Source organism: Desmodus rotundus, chromosome 11, assembly GCF_022682495.2.
Source record: "Desmodus rotundus isolate HL8 chromosome 11, HLdesRot8A.1, whole genome shotgun sequence".
Lineage (NCBI taxonomy): Eukaryota > Metazoa > Chordata > Mammalia > Chiroptera > Phyllostomidae > Desmodus > Desmodus rotundus.
In genome coordinates this window covers 36,174,289-36,197,479 of record NC_071397.1, presented here as the reverse complement: position 1 = coordinate 36,197,479, position 23,191 = coordinate 36,174,289, and the positions used below count along the sequence as shown (strand labels likewise).

At 36.0% G+C, this 23,191-nt stretch overlaps 1 protein-coding gene across 1 annotated transcript in view; it reads left to right on the top strand.

Annotated features, from left to right (window-relative positions):
• PHIP (pleckstrin homology domain interacting protein) overlaps positions 1 to 7,126 on the top strand; it is a 141,590-nt gene extending 134,464 nt beyond the window's left edge. The window contains exons 39-40 of the mRNA XM_053913788.1: positions 44 to 241; positions 3,695 to 7,126. Coding sequence (XP_053769763.1) covers positions 44 to 241; positions 3,695 to 4,326 — 830 coding nt within the window. The 3' untranslated portion in view covers positions 4,327 to 7,126. The remainder of the gene's footprint in view (positions 1 to 43; positions 242 to 3,694) is intronic.
• Positions 7,127 to 23,191: the final 16,065 nt, after the last annotated feature.

Here is a 23,191-nt window from a genome sequence, read left to right as displayed (position 1 = left end):
TATAATGTTTCTTTGTGTGTGTGTGTGTGTGTGTGTGTTTTAGTTCTAGAGAATTCTGTGAAACATTCCAAAACCTTGAATACTCTTTCAAGTACTGCTCAATCCAATTTTAGTCATGACACTAGGAATAATTCTGCAAAAGAAAATTTGGAAAAAGAAAAGCCAGTCAAACGTAAAATGAAATCATCTGTGCTCTCCAGGACATCCACTCTTTCAAAGTCATCAACTGTCATTGAACAAGGTAAGTGTTATTTGCATCTTCTAAGATACAGTAGGTCTTTCTTTAAAGTGATGCATTTGTTGAAGTTAGCACTTACATCAACTTTTTAGGTTGCTCATTTAAAAGTCACATCTGTATCAGTAGATGAATTTAGTGAGACATCTTTTGATTTTCAGCTTTGTGCCAAAAGCAAATTGTATTTATTTTAAAGGCCAAGAAAAAACTTCTATATGGAAATGAAACAAATTGTAGAATCAAAGGCTTTTAAGGATATAAATTAGTTTTTAACTTCATGATGACAAAACCTAAAAAATTATTTCCAGGAAGTTTAAATTGGATTTTGTTAACACATATAGCATTCTCTACTTTTTTAGAAAAATTAGTTGTTACTATGTCACAAAATTCAACACATCAACTTTTTTACTAAGTAATAATTCATTAGGGTTATCTGTAGCCAGACCCTGTATTCTAGCACACAATTTTGGGCCTTTTATAGTTATTCTTCCAAGTTCTTTCACCTGCAGATTTTCGTTATAAAGACATTATGCTTGAAAGATGAAGGTAAATAATATAAATACACCCTATGACATGTTAAAACTATTATGGCTTATTGTCAAAAGATTCCTCAACAATAAGCATTTGTATCTGGACTTCCAATTGTATCTAAACCATTTCATCTTCAATGTTCTTCCCAGAAACCTCTCATTTAATTTTTAATTGAAATGCCCTCATTTTGATTAATGGTGTTGGGGTCTGTCAACTGACATTAGTTTGAAATGACATTAGAATGACAGGGAGTCATTCTAGCCTTCTCTTCAGCATCCAGATCTACTTGACAGTCATTAGTCTGTTGTTGCTGCCTCTTTTAACATCTCTAAAGCTTCTTCCTTCCTCTGCAGTTCTCACTTTCATTGCCTTAATTCAGACTTACAAAGTTTCTTCCCTAGACTGCTGTCTTAATTTCTAACTGGTCTCTGTGCGTCAGTTCTTAACTCTTCCTTACCCACTCCATCTTCCACACTGCAGCCAAAGCAATCTTTCTGATCATTTCTCTCCTAGTACAGAGTGCACAGGCACACATACACTTAAAATGCTGCCCTGCTTTCCAGTCATATGTGGAATCAGATTTTAACGTTTGTGCATGTTATACGGGACTCTTCATTACTTGGCTGGTGCCTAATATTCCAGCTTTGCTTATTTGCTTTCCCTGTTTTATGTCCCAGCCATCCTAAACCACTTGGAAGTCCCTGAACATCAGTGTTGTTTTCTCCCTTTAGAATGTCTTTTTCCTTCTAGTTTAATGGTTTCCTGCTACTTTATAAGTCTTTGAAATGTCATCTTCTTCAGGAAGCCTTCTCCTGGGTTCTTTAGACAAAGTCAAGCACTTTGTATTCCCAGAACACCCTGTTCATTGCCTTTTGTGGCAGGTAAACTGTTGAATTATTTTTTTTTTAAATGTGTCTGTCTATAGTAGTATCTGAATTCCTGTGTCTAATTATTCAGTTCAGTAAATAGGAAAATGACTTTGTATATGAGTGTTTTAGATTTTCTTCCTTTCTGAACTGAATTAAAAGTTTTAAGTAGTAGATTGGCCTTGCTTCTATCACTACGGAATCCTGGTAAAATCAAATGTATATAGTGAATTGGTACTGACATTACATTAGGGGAGGTCCAGTAGCCAATTTGATTTATGATTTTTGACTATTTCAAATATATAAAGAGTACCAGTACAGTGTGGAAATACAATTAGCTATTAAGTCATTAATGATGACTACTATCTAAATATTGACACCTGAATTAACTACTTGAATCAAGAGCAGTGCTGTCCAGTAAAAATGCAAGCCAGATAGATAATTTAAAATTTCCTAGTAGCTACTTCTCATAACAACAAACATAAAATTATCCATTTTCCTAATATATTTTATTTATTATCTAAAATGTTATCATTTCAACATGTAATCAGTATTTCGAAATGTATGCTGCTTTTGTTTTCAAATTTAAATTTAGGTAAAAACTCACTTCCTCTATTGCATAGGTGCATTGCAGGTGCTCAGTAGCCACATGGTTATTAACCACCAGAACAGTGCAGGTCCAAATCAGTGGCTTTTCATATATTTTTTTAAGCTCTTGAATTCCTTTTTAAGAGAACTGAATTAGTCCTTAACCTTTTTAGGTTATATGTTGCTTTATGAAGTTGATGGACCCTGTAGTCCTTTTCCCAGAAAATGTGCATAGGCATATCCACACAAAATTTGGACCATTTCAAGTTGTTCCTGAAGTTCTTGAGTCCAATCTGTAGAACTTCTATAGTGGGTACGTGGACTGGATATTTAGAACCCTTGTCAGTAGTCTTACTGGAAAACAAATGAAAAGATCTAGAGAACTCTCAGGCAGATTAAGGATAATCGTTTGTTAGAAAATGCTTAACTACTTGATGCTCGCACACACTTCTCCCCTGCACTCCTCTCTGCCTCATCGTTATAGAAAACCACCAATCTAAAGAAAATCATTTGTACTTTGGGGGTCAGGAAATGAGGGCTTTGCCTTCTCTGCTGCTGGCTCTGACATTTTGTGAGTCTCGATGGTTTTTTTCTTGATATTTATGAAGTACAACTCCAACCTGTGACAAAAAATACCATTATGAAAAAGCTTTCTCTTTAAAAGCAGTTTCCATTTCTATGGATTTCCTTATTGCATTGCAGATTATGTACCACAACCAAACAAAAAACTTCAGAATTTTTGAAGAAGAAAGTTAGTGGTAGTGCATGTAAATCATCTTTTCCTTCATCTAAAAGGGTAATAGACTTTTTTTAACTACAGAAAGGCAGTGAGTGCATCATGATCTCTACATATTTAGAGTCTGAGCTCTCAAAAAAATTTTTTTAATAAAGCATGGTGGTGTTTATTATGGAGGTTGTTACAGTGGGGTTTTAGTCATGATAATGGCAGCATACAGACAGGCATACCTTGGAGATAGTGCAGTTCCAGTTCTAAACTACCTCAATAAAACTAAGGTGGCACTAAAGCAAGTCACACAAATTTTTGGCTTTCTAATGCATATAAGTTATGTTTATACTACACTGTAGTCTGTTAAATGTGCATTGGCATTATGTCTAAAGGAAATGTTTAAAAGTACTTTATTGCTAAAAAAAAAAATGCTATCATCTGAGCCTGTTGAATAAGGGCACTGATAGAATTGCTTGATGCAGGGTTGCCAAGGCCTTCAATTTGATTAAAAAAAAAATAAGAAGGCTCTATCTGAGAGATGCATTGAAATGAGGAACAATAAAATTAGGTATGTCTGTAAATAATATCATTTAACTGTGAGCCTTTTGTCTTTTTTTCTTATTAGTAAAAATGTATTTAGCATTGTGTCATTAGGTGTAACTATAGCAATGGCCCTATTGATTAGTTTGAGGGTTAAATAAAAAAGCAATTCCATATATTAAGTGTGATGTTGTTCCCTTTTAACAGATTGTAAGAACAATGCTCTTATACCAGGAAGCATTCAAGTGAATGGCCATGGTGGGCAGCCGTCTAAACTTGTGAAGAGAGGACCTGGAAGGAAACCTAAGGTAGAAGTTAATACTGGTAGTGGTGAACTTACACACAAGAAAAGGGGTAGAAAACCCAAAAAGCTACAGTATGCAAAGCCAGAAACTGCAGAGCAAAATAACGTGCATTCTGTCAGAGATGAAGTAGTTCCTTCTTCAACATGCAATTTTCTTTCTGAAACTAATACTGCACAGGAGGATTTGTTACAGAAAAAGAGTCGTGGAGGCAGAAAACCCAAAAGGAAGATGACACAAAAACTAGACTCAGATCTCATAGTTCCTACAAGTGTTAAAATGCTAAGGAGAAGTAACCGAAAAAAGACAGATGATCCAATGGACAAGGAAGAAGAGTTTGAAGAACTTAAAGGCTCTGAACCCCACATGAGAACTAGAAACCAAGGTCGAAGGACAGCTTTCTATAATGAGGATGACTCTGAAGAGGAGCAAAGGCAGCTGTTGTTTGAAGACACCTCTTTGACTTTTGGAACTTCAAGTAGAGGACGAGTCCGAAAGTTGACTGAAAAAGCTAAAGCTAATTTAATTGGTTGGTAATGTGTACCAGACTATTTTACTTCAGAATCATAAAGCAGGTACAGTTAAGGAATATGTAGAACTAAGGCTTCTGCTTCCTTGCTGCTGTGGTGGATTAGGGAATGTTACAATTTGATTTGCAAAAAAAAGTAAACAAACTTATAAGACACTTCACTTCTTTAAATGAATATATATAAATATATACATATATATTTTAAATGTTTGCTATTTATTACCCTTAGATAGGTTATGCATTTCAATATTCATTTCATTCACTGTTGGGGGGAAAAAGGAATTGAGGACCTACAATGAATTCCCAGTTTATTTCTGGAAAAGACAGTTCTGCTACATTTTTGAGGAACGTAATATTTCTAGTGATAGAGCATTTCATGTTAAAATGAATTATTTTTGACCAAGCCAGGTACATTTCTATTGATATAGAAGGTGTGTCCCCCTAGAAAGACATATGTTACCAGAGCAGCGGTAAATTAAGAAATGTGTTTCCTCTAAAAATAAATATAAAATTCCCACAATTTGATACCACAAAGAGTTTAATTTTAATTATACAATGTTGATCTACAAAGAATCTAGAGGAGGCTTTTGCTGTATTCCATTTCTGCCAAACATAAGAGAAAATGTACTGATGAAAAGGAAACATATCCACATTGGAAAACATTTGACTGTCTAATTTTTCAGACCTTGATTCTTGTATCAATCACTCAATCTCTGTTTATTGTGCCAAAGACTGAGAATCAGTGCAGTGGGAAGCCTGTTTTTGACTGTCGGGACAGCATACACTTTTCAATATTAGAAAGGCTATATATTATTCTAAAGAGCAAGTTATTAAAGAGTTATGCTGAGATGTATCTTTTTTTGGTACTAATAGTAGACAATAATGCACTGGTGGGTCCTTTGACAGAGATGATTTAGATAAAGTGTTTAAGTGGTTAAAGGATTCAAGGAAAATACAGGAAAAAGGTATGGGATTTGATGTTTACTTATTGATCTGGATTAATGTCATTTCTAAACTTTAGACATATCTAAGAGGGTAAAATGATTTAAAAAGAAATATGTCTGTGTGTGTATGTGTATATATTGATAAATGGGTATAATTAAATATATATACAAACACATACTTATATACTATTACCCAGGTATAAATTCTTTTCTTCAGGATTTTTTTAGATAGTGGTAGAATAAAAATAATTTTAAAATGTCATACTTTATAGTTTAATTTTAAGGGGAAGATTGGTTATTTTCAATTATTGAAAGTTAAAATAGGCCAAATCACTTTTTATGCAATCATGTTTTATACAGTGGTCTCATTGCACATTGTGTTTTTTCTGCACTTTTTACGGTATCCTTATCACGCTGGTATGTCAATATACACCCTAAAGAAAAGTTCCATTTAATGATTGTGCCTTGTATTCTATTATTTTTTGCATCATTAGTAAAATTAAGTTGTCTATTGTAAATGATAATTATATGACTTAGGAGAATGTATTGCTATATGTACTGCTATGGAAAAGGAAAGCAGTTATTTATTTGTTTATGGTACATTACTTATTTTATACCTTAAAAACCAACATAAATACCATTTCTATTGTTTAAAAATTATCGACCATTTTTAAAAAGTTGAAAGAATGTAGTATTTTCTGAGGACTGGTATGGTACAAAAATGTAACCAAAACTTTCAGATACTACATTTTTTTTTTAAAGTTAGGATGAGAAAATATGTATTAGCATGACCCTAATGTGGAAAAATAAAGGCTTTAATTGAACCATGGCAAAACACATTACATAATTATTTCTCTACTTATTTCTGGTAGGGATAAATGTTAGCTGTCATTTAATTGTTTTGAAGATGAATGGAAAGCAGTACATTTGGGCTTTTTAAATTGTTTGTAACTAAATTTGTACAGAAATCCTGTGAAATTAAGTAAACCATTTTCCAGATCTTAACTGAATTGCTGTGATTTTGCAGTTGAAAAATAATTTCAAATTTTTCAGGTTTTTGTATATTTATTTTTTTCTAACAAATATATTTACTATATAATTAAAATTCAGTAGCTGAACTCTTCATAATGCAGAAATGGATGGCTTGGTTGTGTAGTAAAATGAGTTACACCATTATTGAAAATAATAGTGTATATGTTTGAAATTTGTCATTAATTTGTTGCTTTTGAAGGCAATCTATTTGAAACGTAATTTCCTGATGTTATCTGCATTGTGTTAGAAAAAAATAATAGACTATAAATCCGTATTTGTAAAAAATGTGTACAGTTTTAAGGTGTGTACAGAAAAAGGAAGCACGTACACAGTCTGAGTGGAATATACCTCTACTACAGTGTTTGGATTAGTTCTAACTCTTGAGCAAGAAACGAGTATTTACCATTTTACCTGCAGCAAGTAAATGTATTACTCCTGTTCTAAAGACACTGTATATTTATGACCTTATTTGGACATTATTAGACACTGGTTTCTTAGTAAAGCAAAAATGACTTGGATGAGATTATTTGTAATTGAAACACATAAAAATGTATTAGTAATACCAGATATATCTAGATTTTATATTTTTATAATTTAGCTTCTATACATTGCAGAAGTTCAATTGAGAAATTTAAGTCACCATCATATTTTTTTGTTTGGCCATTTGGAAAATATCTTCTTTGAGACAGTGACTCCATGTATGTACTGTTTATAGGTAAAAGGAAATGTTGCCAGTTGTCTTGGGTGAGCAATAAAAAAACTCAAGTTTACTGAAAATTTTGAAAATATAACCTTGTTACATGCATGGAAATTGTAAATCAATTATGTATTTTTAAGTACCTAACCCTAATATTCTCTCTCTTCATCCCAACATTCTCGAATCCCTGTCAAATCTTAAACAATTCTAAAATGTTGCAAATGAGCAGTTGAACATTTAATCTAATTACAGACTCACAACTGGGCAATAGGTATATACTTTCTTAAAATATTATCTTTTGTGGTCTGCTATTATGGCGTTGGACTATTTTCTGCATATATTTCTGTAGTAAAGATTTGTTGGTCTTGTTTCCATTATTTTTATTATTGCACAACTTTATGAATTTGAAGACTTTAATTTTCACAAAACTGTCATCCTCAAATTTAATCAGAATAACTACATAGGGTGTTTGTGAGTTTGGGTCACATCTGAGACATGAACTTGGTGAAATTTAGTATCACTTGGAAATGAATTACGTAAGATACACTGATAAGCAAAACAGTCCTCATGTGGCATATTTGTGTTCACATCTAGAACTATCCTTTTTCTGCAGTAAAGTAGACTGGACATTTTAAAAGTGTGTTCAAATAACATTATTGCTTATGTGATATTAGCAACATTTACATGTTTTAAAATATGATTTGTAATATAAATTGGCTCATTCAGTTAATATTGTTTACTTTAATTCTGGCATTCCATTTTATACATACCAACATACCTGTATCTCTCAAATGTCAACTGGAAGCAATTTGATTTTCAGTTTTCTATCTAATGAAAACAAATTATATTCTGAATATTTTTGTTCATCTGAAACTTACTTTTGAGTAGACTGAAAGGACCAAGATACTTGAGTATTTAAAGGGCTGTTGTGTTCCTTATATGCAGGAAATACATAATTTTAAAAGTCACAATAGGGGAAGTACTTTTATGTTCTGTGTATTACCCCCATACTTAGAAAGTAGTTTTTATTTACATAATAGGTTAAGAAATGGTTTAGTTACATTTAGGTGAGAATTTATTTTCCTATTAAAATTGGAAAAATAGACCTTTCCCTTTCTTTTCTCATTGCATTTATTCTCAGTTCCTCAAATTTTCAGGTGATTTGAACTAAATACTACATTTACTAAGAAACTATTTTTGTTCTTAATTATCCTGAGCTAATCACTCCAAAAGAAAAGTCATTTCATACTAAGTACAGTACCTGAGAAGTGTTCAAATTGAATCAGAAGCCTGTAGGTACCACTTTTGACACTTTATAGATAAATCTTGTACACACTGCAGTAAAACAATTAGAAAATATTATGAGCTATAAATACTTTTAGTTTTGATAGCTCTGTGTTGAAATACTTTTTTAATGCAGATAAAATCATCAGGAAATTTAACCAACCTTATATGGCACAAACCAAATACATAGAGTGGATGGCTGTGAGTTTCTTCATTTAAGAAACTATAATAGGTTTGAGATGATATATAGTACACATGTATGGTGCAGATGCACACGTATGCTTGTTACTTTTAAGATTATACATATTAATTGCAATGATAAACTAAATTGAGATAAAATACAAAGTTACATTTTTGGACCATATTAACACTGCAAGACATGGGATCTTATTAAGGATTTTTTAGAAAACTTAAATCTTGTCACACAATATTTAGACATGTAGAATGTAGTTCAACTTTTAAAAAGTAACTGACCTAGAGGGTTAAAGTTGAAACTGACACATTTTCAAATTAAAATTATGCTTATTTTGTACAGAAAATGTTAAACACAAGCAAATTTGTTGTATGTGATAAGTAACAGAGTTTAAAGACAAATTAATTATTTAGCTCTATTGAGGTTTTTGTTATTTTCTTCCAGAAACCTGGAGTATCATGTTTATAAATGGCAGTCTCACACCACAATAGCAGTGCCCCTTCTTTCTGTACATATTGATTGGACCTTTCTTTACTGTTATGTGGACACTTTCTATGTTAGTTTTGATGCATAATTCTTTGAATCCTTTTATACTAGAATGTATGTGTAAGAATTCCTGTCCCTGCAATGTAGTAACTACAAACTTATTTTTAAATAAATAGAAAACTTGTTTTTCTAAACTATTTGGTAGAGCCTCATGATTTCTTTATTATTGCTCTTTCTTTTCTTGGTAACACAGGAAAGCACTTGGTACATAATTTCAACAGGTACTGTATCAAAGAAGCTATTATGAAAATATCAAGTTTCCAGTGCCCTATTTAGCAAACTGTTAAAATTACTAGCCAATCAGAGGATTGTGGGCATCTTAATTTTTAGTTCCAACATAACTTAAGGTTAAAAGTGAATCATTTGCCTTTTAGTGGTGTACACTTAGTGAAATACTTTTACTGATTTGCTACTATGTGCAGATTACTGGGTGATAAATGCTTACTCAGGTATCTCGGTAAGATATATTTACAAAGGACAGTTCACATAAGCATTTCCTTACAAGTGTGAAGTGAAATCTAAGGGAAACAAAATTAAATGGAGGAATGATGGAAAAGTTTTCCATACTAAGCAGTTACACAGAATGAGATTTATAAAGCTCCTGTTTTCCTAGTAATTTGTTCAGATTGGCATACATTTTTCTTGACTTTCTGAGAATTCCAATTTTAGTATAAGTACATAAAGATACAATAAATGAACATCAGATTAAGCACATGAGGGGGATGGTTTGTGATTTTTGTGCTATTAATGATCATTTCTCCCCCCTGCCAATTTTTAAATGACTTCGTGTAAAAAAAAATGTCTAAGTTGAGGAAATCAGGTGTAAAACATTGTTGAGTATCTTTTCTTTCTAAAATATATACATGGTATATATATAGTATATACTTAGGAGAACCAGCCAGGAAAAATGCATTTTCAGCAACCACTTTTTTCTGGTTTCTCTTTTGTAATAACATAAACTTTATGTTCTGGGCTAAGTTTCCTCATTATTTAAAGATACTAAAAAACCAAAGCACAAAACTTTTGTTTCCTGCAGTATAATACCTCTCATTTGTAATCTTTTTGCACTCAACACATACACCATATGGTAACTTTTTGGTTTTGTTTGGGGAAAGAACAGTGAAAAGGATTCAGTGAGGTACCTTCCTGCCTAAACAGCTAGCTAGACATGTTGGCAGCACAGTGCAATGGAATAAAATGAGCTTGGAATTGAGTCATCTCTTTGAGTCCACTTTCCTCATCTGTAAAGTAAAAAATGTTGGTTAGATAATCTGCAGGGTCCAATTCAATTTGAATAGCCTATGATTGATCCTTACTTGTTTATGATCCTCTATTCATGGCCCAATCTTGGCTTTTCTATTTAGTCTCTAAAGAAAATACGCCATTTAATGTATGGCTTCCAGGCAAGCTGTGTCTTGTGGCCAGGACCCAATTAGTATAGTGGGAGACCTTCTGAATCCTTATAAAAAGGATTTTTGACACTATTGTTGCAACACACTATAAATTATGAGTTGACTTGAAATATTGGTTTACTACTAATAAAAAAGTACTTCTGAAGTTTGTGGTTTTCTAGGGGCCCTCTGGGAAATGTAACTAGTAAGAAGTAACCAAAGAACATCTGAGGTTGGTATTTGTAATTTAATATGTTAAGATTGCTGGAGGAATTATGCCACCAAAAATGGTAAAATACAGAGGTTAAAAACTGTAGTCCTCCACTAAACTGATAAAATTTGTCAGAATAAACTTTTCCAGAATTCTATAATCTCATGAAAACAACCAGGGGAATGTTTAATGAAGAAAGAAGTTGCTGAATTTCAATAAAAATTATGGCAGTTTAGCTTACCCACTGTTCCCCACTCCCTTTTTGTGCATGCTGCAGGGACCTTGCATTCCTGGTACCAGAGTAGGGAACCATATGGACCTTCTAAAAGAATAGTACTTGACCTGTCTGGTGACAACCTGAGGGGTCAGCTCTGGGGCTAGGCCTTGTTTTACCACCTCTCGACTTTCTCAGTTCTGAAGTAGTCCCCTGGGTGGGGTTTGCCCAAGCATTTAAAGGCAAATATACTAGCCACAGGTGCATGCAGCAGGGAGAACATATAGGATGAGCAGCAGACAGACCAAAAAGCTTGGAAGGAAGATATTACATGGGAAAATAGAGTTTGGATGCCTGTCCACCAATAACCCTGATATATAAAAGCCAGACATTTTGTTTTGGAAAAGTATTATATAGTCAAGTATTGTATAAGTAAGTTTACTATGCTGGGTATTATGATACTGAAACTCAGATGGGTTATCTTTAAAATTCGTTTAGCTAAAGACTTTAAAAGAAGTTTACCATCTGTGTTAACCTTGGAAAGATTATTTCTTCTTAGTTGTAAGGCAAAGACACACTTTTCCTTGAGTTTTGAGAAAAATTTTCAATGTTCTTTTATAAATTACTAAAATTACCTAGAGTTAACTAATTGTGTTTGTTGATCCCTAGTTAAAGCAAGTATTTTTTTTCAGTCTAGGGGAATAGTTAAAATGGTCTGTGTTACAAATGAAATGTTATTTTGAAGCATGTCATGTGACTCATTTGCCATGGTATTTGGTTGGCCAGAAAGTTCATTTGTTTTTTTCCATAAGATGGCTCTACTAGCACTTAGTTGTTTTTAACTTCATGCAAAATAATTTTGTTAAGATTGTATTGTGACAGCTGTCATATCAGCGTACATTTAAAATAAATTGGTGAATGTTTATATAGCCACTTTAATATTGAAGATGGAAGAAAATACGCAACATTTTTGGCATATTGTGTAGCAACTGTTCAAAGCCGGACAGGTTCATGTAATTTGGGCAGATGGAAGAATATTCACAGAGCTGTTGGGATGCCTGACATGCCTTTATTCAAGGGTGGGTGATCCATGCACACTGCAAGCTACATGTCCCCCTGCATGTGTCACTGCATGTCACCTGTGTCCCTGTGTGGCACCCAGCAGGGAGCTCCTACCCCCTTAAATACTAGAGACAGACAAACCTGGCAGAAAGCCAATACGTTATGTAATGTAGCTTGATTCTGTGCATGCGAACCCACTCAAGGCTATAGATAGGAACCTTTATCAGACCCAGTCTCAAGGCTATGAGAACACAGCTTATCAGGCCCATTCTCAAGGTTATGGGAAACTGCTTTAGTTGCTCAGACTCCTGGATAAGGAAGCCAGACTGAAAGACTCTGTTTACCCTGCACCTATTATTATACTTTATTATTTCAAGAAAGGTGAAAAGGCAACTGAAACATAAAAAAGTTTGCACAGTGTATGGAGAAGGTGCTGTGACTGATTGAACGTGTCAAAAGTGGCTTGTGAAGTTTAGTCCTGGAGATTTCTCGCTTTTCTCGCTGGACGATGCTCCCAGGTAAATTGGCCGAAGTTGATAGCATTCAAATCAAGACATTAATTGAGAACAATCAATGTTATACCATGTGGGAGATAGCAAACATACTCAAAATACCCAAATGAATAAAGTTATTGGTGAAAATGAAAAATGTGCCTTTTACTTAATGGAAAAAGCCACATGGACTTTTTGGCCAACCCAATATATTTCAATTACAAATATAGATTCTAAATTTTGTCATCTTGTACTTACTAAGAAGCAGCTAGAAAGTGTCAAAAGACAGAAAAGTGTATCACCTGCTTACTTGCTAACTTCCTATTTGCTTCTCCCTATTTTACTTAATATCCATGTTTTTCCAAGAAATCTAAGAAATGCCTTTTTTTTACTTTTAATAGATAGTTGACCTATTGCTAGAGAAAAACAGGAGTTTCATTTTAAATGTGTCAGTTTGTTTACATCACTTGTCTAAACTCTTGTTTTCCTAGACTTATTAAAGCATAATTGATAAATAAAAATTGTATATACCTAGGAATATAACATGGTTTGATATATACATTGTGAAATGATTATCTGAAATGAATTCATACATTCATCACCTCATCTAGTTCCTTTTTTTCTTTTTGATATGGTAAGAACACTGAAGACCTCTCCTAAATTCCAAGCGCACAATACCGTATTGTTAAATATAATCACTATGCCATACATTAGTGCCCCAGAACTTACTCATCCTACACAGGTGTCCAACCGAGGGCTGCATGAGTCCCAGGGTGGCTATGAATTCGGCCCAACAGAAAATCATGAATTTACTTAAAAATCTTTTGGTTTTGCTCATCAGTTTTCGTTAGTGCTTGTGTATTTAATGTGTGGCCCAAGATAACAATTCTTCTTCCAATGTGGCCCAGAGACGCCAAAAGGTTGGACACCCCTGGACCCTTTAACCAATTTTTCCCCATTCTCCTCCCGACTAGATCCTGGAAACCAGGGTTTACTGTGTGGTTCCATCAGTTTAACTGTTAGATTGCACATATGTGTAAGTGAGATTATACAGTATTTGTCTTTCTCTGATTTATTTCGCTTAATCATCCTCCAGATTCATCCATATTGTCACAAAAGGTAAGGCTTCTTTTTCAATGGCTAAATAATATTCCATTGTACCACTTTTGTTTTAATTCATTCATCCACAGATGGGCAGCTGGGTTGTTTCCATGCCTTGGTTATTGTGAATAATGCTGCAGTGAACACAGCAGTGCAGACAGCTCTTTGATATACTAATTTCAGTTCCTTTGAATATATATACCCAGTAGTGAGATTGATGAATTATGTGATAGTTCCGTTTTTCATTTTTAAGAAACCTCTGTAGTGTCCTCAACTCCACTTTTAAAGTGAAATTATGTCTTCATATTTCAATAACACTTGTGCCATCAATTATGCATTCACAGTCCACTTTATACCACTTACAAATGTGCTCATATTACATGCATACGGGTGCTTTTAGATGCCTTGTGAATTATAAACACTCAAATTTTTGTGAAATAAATTGCATATATTGTATGCAAGTGTAAACACGGATATCACATTTTTCTTTAACAAAATTGGGCCTGAGCGCTATCGAATATTTTCTAAATTTGGGGGGAGGGCATCTCTGTCCCTTTATACAACAGTAATTTTATAATATTTCCAAGACTTATTCATGTTTTTACATAAGGTATAATTCATTTTGTATATTTACTGTGTGATTTGCTGTATAATATTTATTGTGTGAATATATCACAATCTAACAGTTTTGTTTCCAGTAGACACTGTGCTTGTTTCCAGCCTTTTGCTACTATGAACAATCCCTGCTAAGGATATCATTTCCTGTGTTTGTCCCACGAGAACCCATCCCTGAGTGTGTGTTTTCAGTAAATCCAATTCTGATCATGTTACTCTGTTACTTAAAAATCCTTCAGCCTGGCCAGGTAGCTCAGTTGTTTGTTTAGACAAACATCCCAAAACGCCAAGGTTGTGGGTTTGATCCCAGTCAGGGCACAAAGAAGAATCAATCCATGAATGCGTAAATAAATGGAACAACAAATTCAATCTCTCTCTCCTCTCCCTCTCTACGTGCCACCACCACCCCCAGATCAATTTTTAAAATTCTCTAAAAATCCTTCAACCTGGTGGATTGGCATAAATACCTGGAATAATAGTCCAGATGGCCTGGAGCAATCTCAGGATAGCTACCTTAATGCAAGCAATTCCTTTTTAGAATGGACGTCTAAATAGCGATGTTGCTGAGTGGTTTTGCTACTACTCATCGTACCTTTCATCAGCAGGACCTACCTACCCTGTTCTTCTCTGCCGTGTACTCTGGCACTACAGATACTCTAAATCTGGTCAGATGTGAAAATTTAATCTCTTATCACCAAAGTTTTTCAGGAGGAAAAAAATCTTCCTTTGGGAGGCTGTCCCAGAAAAAGCCACAATGGTGAAAAGAGCATGGAAGGAGTCAGAGCTTCTAGTCTTCAACCATGGCACTGCCATTCATGAACTACTTACGCTTCTTAGCTTTCTGGGTCTCTTTGCACACCCGGGAAAAAAAAAAAAAAGCAGTTATGCCTCCTGAGTGGACTGACTTCTTGAGTGGTGTAGAAGATCAAATAAAACCTAGTTTATTTCACAAACACATACCACTTTGCTAGGTCTAAAGATGAAACATGTGGCTTCCCTTGTCCTAAAACTCACAGCCTGGAGCAGTGTTTCTCAACCCTGACTGCTCACAGGAATCACCTGGAGGGTGATTTTTAAAAAAATATGGATGCCTGATTTCCCTGCATCCTGGCCTGGGGAGATTAGACAAATTTCTTAAGTTCTCTTAGCCTATACTGCATGGGTATGATGGGGATAATAGAAGCTACTTCAAAAGCTAATTGTATTAAATAATTCATAACACCTACTTAACCCTGTACCTGGCGTGGAGTACACAGGTGATAAAATTGCTGGGAGTGGAGTAGGAAACTCTACATAGCTGAGGTAGAGAGGTAACTACAATGCTGGAGATCTTTGCCACAGTGGCGAGAAATACGCAGGTGCTCTGTATACCCCAATTGGGTAATCTAACTCAGCTGGAATGGCCATCCTGGAGGATATGATACCAGAGCTGAATTTTTAATTCAAAGGTGAGGGAATTAGACAAGGAAGGGAGACAATGGGAGTGAGGAGCATTCCGGAGAAAGGGAGTCTGTTGGATTCTCCTGGAGCACGCGAGGAGAGATGAAACGGAGAACGCAGGGGCCAGATCTTGAGCGGGGCTTGAAAGCAGGCGGAGGGAGATGGCCCCCAAGCTGCGGGCTATCGGGAGCCACCAAAAGGTTTTAAGTTGTGAAGAACGCGACCAATCTTGTTTTAGTTCACCGCGTCCTGGATTTGCGGTAACCAGATATCTCTTTTTGAGATACTAATTTCATTTCCTTTGGACATATATCCAGAAGTATATATGGGATTGCTGAATCATATGGTAGTGGGAGCGGCTGTCTGGTCTCAGGCAGTTGAATTAGGAACGGAGTAGAGTCTCTGAGAGGAAAGGGGAAAAGACATAAAATTTACTGCTCTTGGAGCTATAAGGACGGTAGGTGATTGGGGAGGATCCTGAGGCCATTCTGATCCTTAGCACTATGGCCAAAGGAGGAAAAGTGCTAAGCCTGGGGATGGGGCTCACGGCCAGCGGTGAAGATCTGGGTGGAGTTTGGTAGACTCTGTCCAGGGCTGAGTGAGTCTCAAACGCCCCGAGGCGGAGGAGGTGCCACTCAGACCGCCTGCAGCGGCGTCTTAGCGGCGCACACGCCTCGGTGGAGCGCGCGCACCGCGTGCCCTGCACGGCCGCTCGCACGCAGCGGCGGAGTCCGCGCCGAGCGCTGCGGGACTGCGACGGGGCGGAGGCGGGGTAGGACCTGACCGCTACCGTGCCCGATTCTCGGGTCTGCGCCCCGCCCCGAGGTTAGGAGCGGGCTCTGGGAGCTGACCGCTGAGACGCACGCAGGGGCACCCCGGTGAGGGTCCTCTACCACCCACCCTCCACCCCTGGAGAGCCTCTGCCCGCCGCGCCCTGTGGGCTCCGACCTCGTGCGCTCAGTCCCGGCGCTCCCCGCCCGGATCCCGGCTTCAACAGGAGGCAGGTTCGGGTCGTTGCGAGTGAATCGAAAAGCCGTGACAGCGCAGGTCCCGCGAGTGAATCTCAGCACTCGGACTTTCTTGACAGGTAACTGGATTGAGGAAGAACCAGACGAGGGCGCCGCCTTCTCCCTCGGCTTCTATTATTTTAGATGTTTAGGGCCGAGGAAGAAGGCCACGTGTATAATTTATTGCTTCTTTGGGGTCAGGGGTAGGACGAGTGTTTATCTTGACTCATCAAGGTTAGTTTTGTTTTGGTTTGTGTTTTATCAGCTTCACCTTTCTTCTCTCTTTTAGTTGAAATCATGTTTCCTTTGTTACTACCCATTCTTCAATTTCTTTAGGTATTTTTGTACTATTACACAATTTAGGGTTACATTTGTATAATTCTTCAGTTACTATTGATTTGAGAAATGGATTTTTCTCTCAAATGTTATCACCAAGCTATCTTCCTTCCATGAATGATTTACTCCATTGACTCTGTTCTGATGCTGATTTCTAAACTAAGTTCTGGGAATTGTGTTTGTCTTGAATATTCCATAATGCCCACTACTTTGGTAGCCACATGGTGGACTTCCAAGTGTATTCTTGATAATCTATCACTTTGTTATGCAGTATCCTCTTCTTATTCCTCGTGACCAGATCAAACCCCGACCACCCACCCAGCCAAGCATGCCCTCATAGACCTGCGCTGCCATCCCGACTAGCAACTCCAGTTTCTCTTCATTATAGTCTAGCAAAACCCTTCTTCCCTGAATCTCCTAAGTCTCATCCTCATTGTAACTCAGAAATGTCAAAGCGTGGACATCTGGCTTCAGCCTGCCTTTCAGACTCTGCATGTCCATCCTTTGTAACCCACTCAAGTCTCCGTTCGTTTTTATATTTTTATCAAAAACAGAATACTTGTGGAAAGATGCCATTTAAAACAACCACATTATGAAAAATAGCAAGGATAGAGAAATAGCAACAAATATCTAGTCAGTAAATTTCCACGTTTCCTGCTCTGATTATTTTTGTTCAGTTTGTTTGACTCATGATCCAAATAAGCTCCACACATTGAAATTGGTTAATATATTTTCCCCTCCATATGTATGTACTTCATCTCTGCCTCTGCACCACTTTAAACTGTTACTGGAGTAAACTATAAGTTTTTGAAGGCCCTTCTAGATGATGAAATTATGGACTCACCAGTGATGTTCAGATTTAAAGTTGTGGAATTTGCTGCACTTTTCATGCCTTTAAAGCCTGGCATTTGGGCTTGAAATCAGGAAGTGAAAAAGAGCATATACATACAAGTCTCTTAAATTTTGCTTTCATTCAGGGGGATCCTTGATTTACTTTATATAACAAGTGCACTCTTATGCACTTATATACAATGGCTTTTCTGAGAGAAACTAGGTTAAAATCTTCACATTTCAGGGAAAGAGAAGGATGTGTTAACTTTCAGGCCATTCTGTTATGTGCCTGCTTTCCCTTAAGTCAGTTTTCCTCCTCCTCAATGTTGTAACACAAGTAAAATAATAAATAATAATATAAGAATAAGCCCTGTGTTTTGCATGCTCACAACTGTAAACCTACTTTTGCCTACCCTGTATATTGGACTTTCTGCTGAGTGGGTCTAGTCTCAGTCTGTAACAAAGATAGCACTTGTTCTTGGTCAGTGTAATGTAGGTGCCTACATTACTGCTGCAGTGTGTACATTCACCAAAAGAACTTCTGGTTTTAGACATGTAGGAGGGCAGAAAATCAGTGTGCAATAATTTTTTTCACCTTCAGCTGACTTTTCACAAACAGAAGTCTGGCTGGTTTCTCTTCTGCCTTTCAACTCCTTTCCCAGAATCAGGTTTGTTTCTTTAGTAATTGAGTTATCTCAGTTTTTTATTGTTTGATACACAACACACAGACATTCTGTGTCAACTTGTAACCTTTTGTTGTTTTAACACAGAAACTATGGATTAAATGGGTGGATGCTTCAGTTTTCCTTGACAAAGGATCTTCTATTCCTAGTGAAGCTTTTTTCCTTTTTTAAAATTAATTTATTTTTATTCAGTTACAATTGTCTGCATTTTCTCCCCTTCCCTCCACCCCACCCCAGCTAGTCCCACCTCCCTCCCCCACCTCTACCATCCCCCTTGGTTTTGTCCATGTGTCCTTTATAGTAGCTCCTATAGACCCCTCTCCCCACTATCCCCTCCCCACTCCCCTGTGGCTATTGTTACAATGTTCTTAATTTCAATGTCTCTGGTTATATTTTGTTTGCTTTTTTCTTTTGCTGATTATGTTCCAGTTAAAGGTGAGATCATATGGTATTTGTCCCTTCCTAGTGAAGCTTTTCTTACAGCCTGAGTTCTCTTTATTTTACTACATGTTATCAGGTGAGTCCATATATCTGGACTTACAAATGTAAGACACCTGTTAAGTGAACCCAAGTTCTGTGGAAAACTGGGTGCTTGTATCAGGGGAAACAAGGTATGTATTCATCATTTATTTTAAGAAGAGTACTCGTGACTAGGAAGAAGACTAATAACCTATTTATGCTTCTAATTAGCTTTCAATCCAATACCAAAAAATAAAAATTAGTAACTTACTGAGTTTGGCAGTAATAATTTGGAAAAAATTTGTTTCATATGTAAATGTTGCTAAAGGATTTTGTACATTAAAGGTGAATAAACATGTTGTCTCCTTTTTGCCTGATACACTACATTGAGAAGCATCTTGGACGATTATCCCTGTGGAGATTCCTGAAGAGAGTACACTGAAGGTTTTGCAGCTCTGTGTTCTGCCAGCAGCTCCACCAGCAGTGTTTTGTCATAGGGGTATAGCAATGCTTCTGCCCAGTCTTCAAGGAGTAAGAAGTTTGTAATGTATTGTAATTCTGTCTTTTATTTTCTTCGATTCTCAAAAAAATAGCTATCCTTCAGAGAATACCTTTATATCATTTAAGATAATATTTTGGGATTGCAGAGGCAAAATAATGATTAAAAATTTTTGTGGCTTCAGGCAAAAGATATAAAACAACATGTGCACATTTTATTATTTATATTGAAAATTAACTCCAGAAATAGAAATCCCCTAACACGATATAATCATCCAAAACCACAAACAGTAAAACAAAAAAATGAATCCAAGATCAGTATGCATTCTTCTCTTGTAGTAGATGCTCTGTATGAAATCTTCCCTCCTTATCTTTTTCTTGGCGGGGAAAGGGGAGTTGGGTCCATAAATTACAGCTTTACAAATGCTTATTGAGCTTCAGTACAATACTTTTCAACAGTATTTGATCTGAATACTTAAAAATAATTGCCATTAGCCTTAGGAACAGAAACTCTTAAAAAATCTCTAAAAACTAGCTTGAGCACTGATGACAGGTGGAGGCTCAAAAGTTTGGGAGGAAAATAAGGTTATTTAATAACCCTTACCTGAAAAAGTATAATTTCTGAAATGTAATTACTTTAGCTTCATCATTTTAGGAATAGGTACGATGAAGATGAAGAAATCTTTGCACATATTGAGTTGTGAAACAGTCAGTATATTAAAAATAATTTATTTTATTTAGTTGACACCTGAGTTACACTTCACCCCCTACTCCAATATGCAATATACAGCCTTACACTTTTCATTGATTTAGCATTAACTAAGAAAAATTTTCCTTTCATGGTATTTGTGTAATAGGGTGTACAAGAGGGAGGCCCCAAATAGGGATTTGTAATGGGGTCCAAAAGAGCTTGGAGATAATTGGCTCCACACCACAGGGCCACACCTGCCCGGAATGCTGGCAGCTGTGGCCAATTGTGGGAGGAGCTGGAAATGGGGCTGCAGAGGAAGATTGGCACTGGGATTTAAACCCAGGCGGGCTGCCATTTGGCATCTTTTTGGGACCAGGTAGCATTAGGGGTCTTTTTGGGGACCAGCCAGCTTTGGCGGAGTGAGGACCACGTGCCTTGGGTGAGGGTCAGGACCACGCAGCTTTGAAAGTGCTCCCTTTTTGCCACGTGGATGGTGCTGGGAGCCTAAATCAGGGACTTCTACTTCTTTCCTGAGATACGGTACCCCAGACTGGGCACAGGGAAAAGGAAGGACTGTGTGCGTTTGTGGGTATTCTAAAGAACTTTAGTCTGTGTAACTTTTAAATAAATAATAATTCCTTTCCTTTTCACCAATCTCTGGCATTGAGAGACATCTTTCCTTTGGCAGCAGGCAAAGCAAACCTAGTATGGGGGAGGAACCTCAGGAGAAAAAAGAGGGGGTCCTTTTATATTGTTCAGCCCGCCCTGGTCTGTTCTGTAACATTTGCTTACTTGGGTTAGAGTTGACTTATTTGAATCATTATACTAATTTAAAAATGGGGTTAAAATAGATACGACTAATTCAATAAAAGGAAAAAAGCATATATTTTTGTATGAACTACAAATTCATTGTTATCAAATACAAATATGATTTTCTAAAATAGGCTTTGAAAGTAAAATTGATGCTTAAGGAAACAAATTCACTTTAAGCATCTGACAGCTAGCTTTTCTTCTTTCTTAGCCTTTTATTAGCCAGATACTAGGAAAACAAATGTTTAAGACACAGCCCTGCTCTGGAGGAGTTCATAGTCTTGTGTAGAGACAGAATAACCAGAGGGGAGGGCAAGGGGGATAAGAAGGGAAAGAAGGGGAAGGGTCATCAAGGACCCACGGGCAAAGCGGCGGGTGGGGAAGTAGGATTGAGGGTGGGGGTGGGGCTAGGTTGGGTTGGGGGGGATGGGGAAAATGGAGACAACTGTACTTGAAAAATAAAAAAATTAATACATTTTAAAAAAGGAATATTAGGATGTATTAATACAATCAGTGTAAAGCTGATGTATGTATGAAAGTGTTGGAATTATTTACCTGTTTTTGACTGCCAAAAATTGTAGAAGGGAAGGAGTAGAAGATAAGTGAAAAAACTGCTATATTAAAAAAAAGACAACACAAACACACACATCACTGCCACCAGATGGTAAGTAACATGGTATTTTCAGGATTTTCTTTTTAAATTCAGAGGTTGCTAACTTTTTTCATGATCATTTAGATTAGCATTTTCTCCTGCCATCTGGCATTTTTGTCTCTTAAGAGTGTAAACTAATTTTAGTTTCCAGTTCACTATTGTCTCTTATTAATTGTACTGAGCACACGAAACCCTCATAAATCTTCAACCCTGTGTAGCAGATATGTTTTTGCTCTATATTTTTGTTTTTTCATTGTTATAATAGAACCAACTTACATTTGAAATCCAAAGCCAGCATCATTTCCAGGTGGGCTCAGTGACAAACAACATAATTATTTAGGGGTAATTATTGGTTGGGCTCCAGAAGAGCGGCTGAAACAGAAATATCCTGATAAACAGGTTATAAAACAGTATTCTTTTAATAAAATAGTACAAATAGTGCCTCTTGGAAATTATTATTTCATCCTAAGAACAGTGAATTTTAGTCTTTTAACATAACTGAGCATGTTAAAGTGATTTAGGCCACATTAGATTATGAGTAGAAGCTATTTGACTGAAAATACAATATGCATAAAACAGTATATTTGTTATTTTAATTAAACTACTATTGACTATTGAAGAATGTGGGGATTAGGGATACTGATCACCCCCCACCACACAGTGAAAATCCACATATAACTTTTGACTCTCAAAGACTTAGTTGTCCCTCAGTATCCACTGGGGTTTGGTTCCAGGATTCCCGAGGATGCTCAAATTCCCCATATAAAATGGCATAACCCTCCACATTTGTGCATTCCCAAATACTGATAAAAAACAGTACAGTATTTATTGAAAAAAATCCATGTACAAGCGGACCTGCATGATTCAAACACTTGTTGTTCAAGGTTCAAATGAAATATATATAGGGGAATTAGTATTAGGAATTAAATGCAAACTATATATAGTTTGTTTTTTTTTTTTCTGGAATGAATAATAAAGCATTTGCCTCCCATATAATTTTGTAATATAGATAATATATATTAACTCCCACTTTTGACCTCATAATTCACATTTTTATTTCTTTAGGCCAGTAAAAAAATTCCTTACTGTCAAATTATTGTCAACAAGTCTTAACAGAATTGAGATACCCTTGACCTACATACCTAGGGAGGACATAACAATTATGGGATATGAGGTACAGTATCTTAAATTAAAATTATCTTTCCAGATCTTATTTACATTAAACTCAAATTGCCTATCAAATAACTATACTGATAAGGTAATTGCTACTACAAAAAATGTAATTTAGCATAAAACTGAATAGAATCCTAAATTTTATCACTAATATTCAGAAACCTTATTTTAATAGTATTTCCTTTTATAAAGGAGCTTCAAATATAGTGGGTCTATTTCAAATATGCAATTATCATTTTCTTCTTTCAGAAAACAGCAATTACAATTTGCTGCTTTCTGGAAAGATTTTTTTAAAGGAACTTCAGAAGAAAGGAATTACATTAGGATTAAGTTCAGGATAGGTTTATTCTAGTAGGCTTTGTGGCAGAGAGCCTCTGAGTAATTCATTGTGAGATTCCAGTGTATGCCATGTGTCAGAAATTAAATTACCATCAACTGTCCACAAAATCTGATATGCCTTTAGTACACAGGATATCATACATAAACCAGCCCAGTCTTTGAAGAATTTCTTT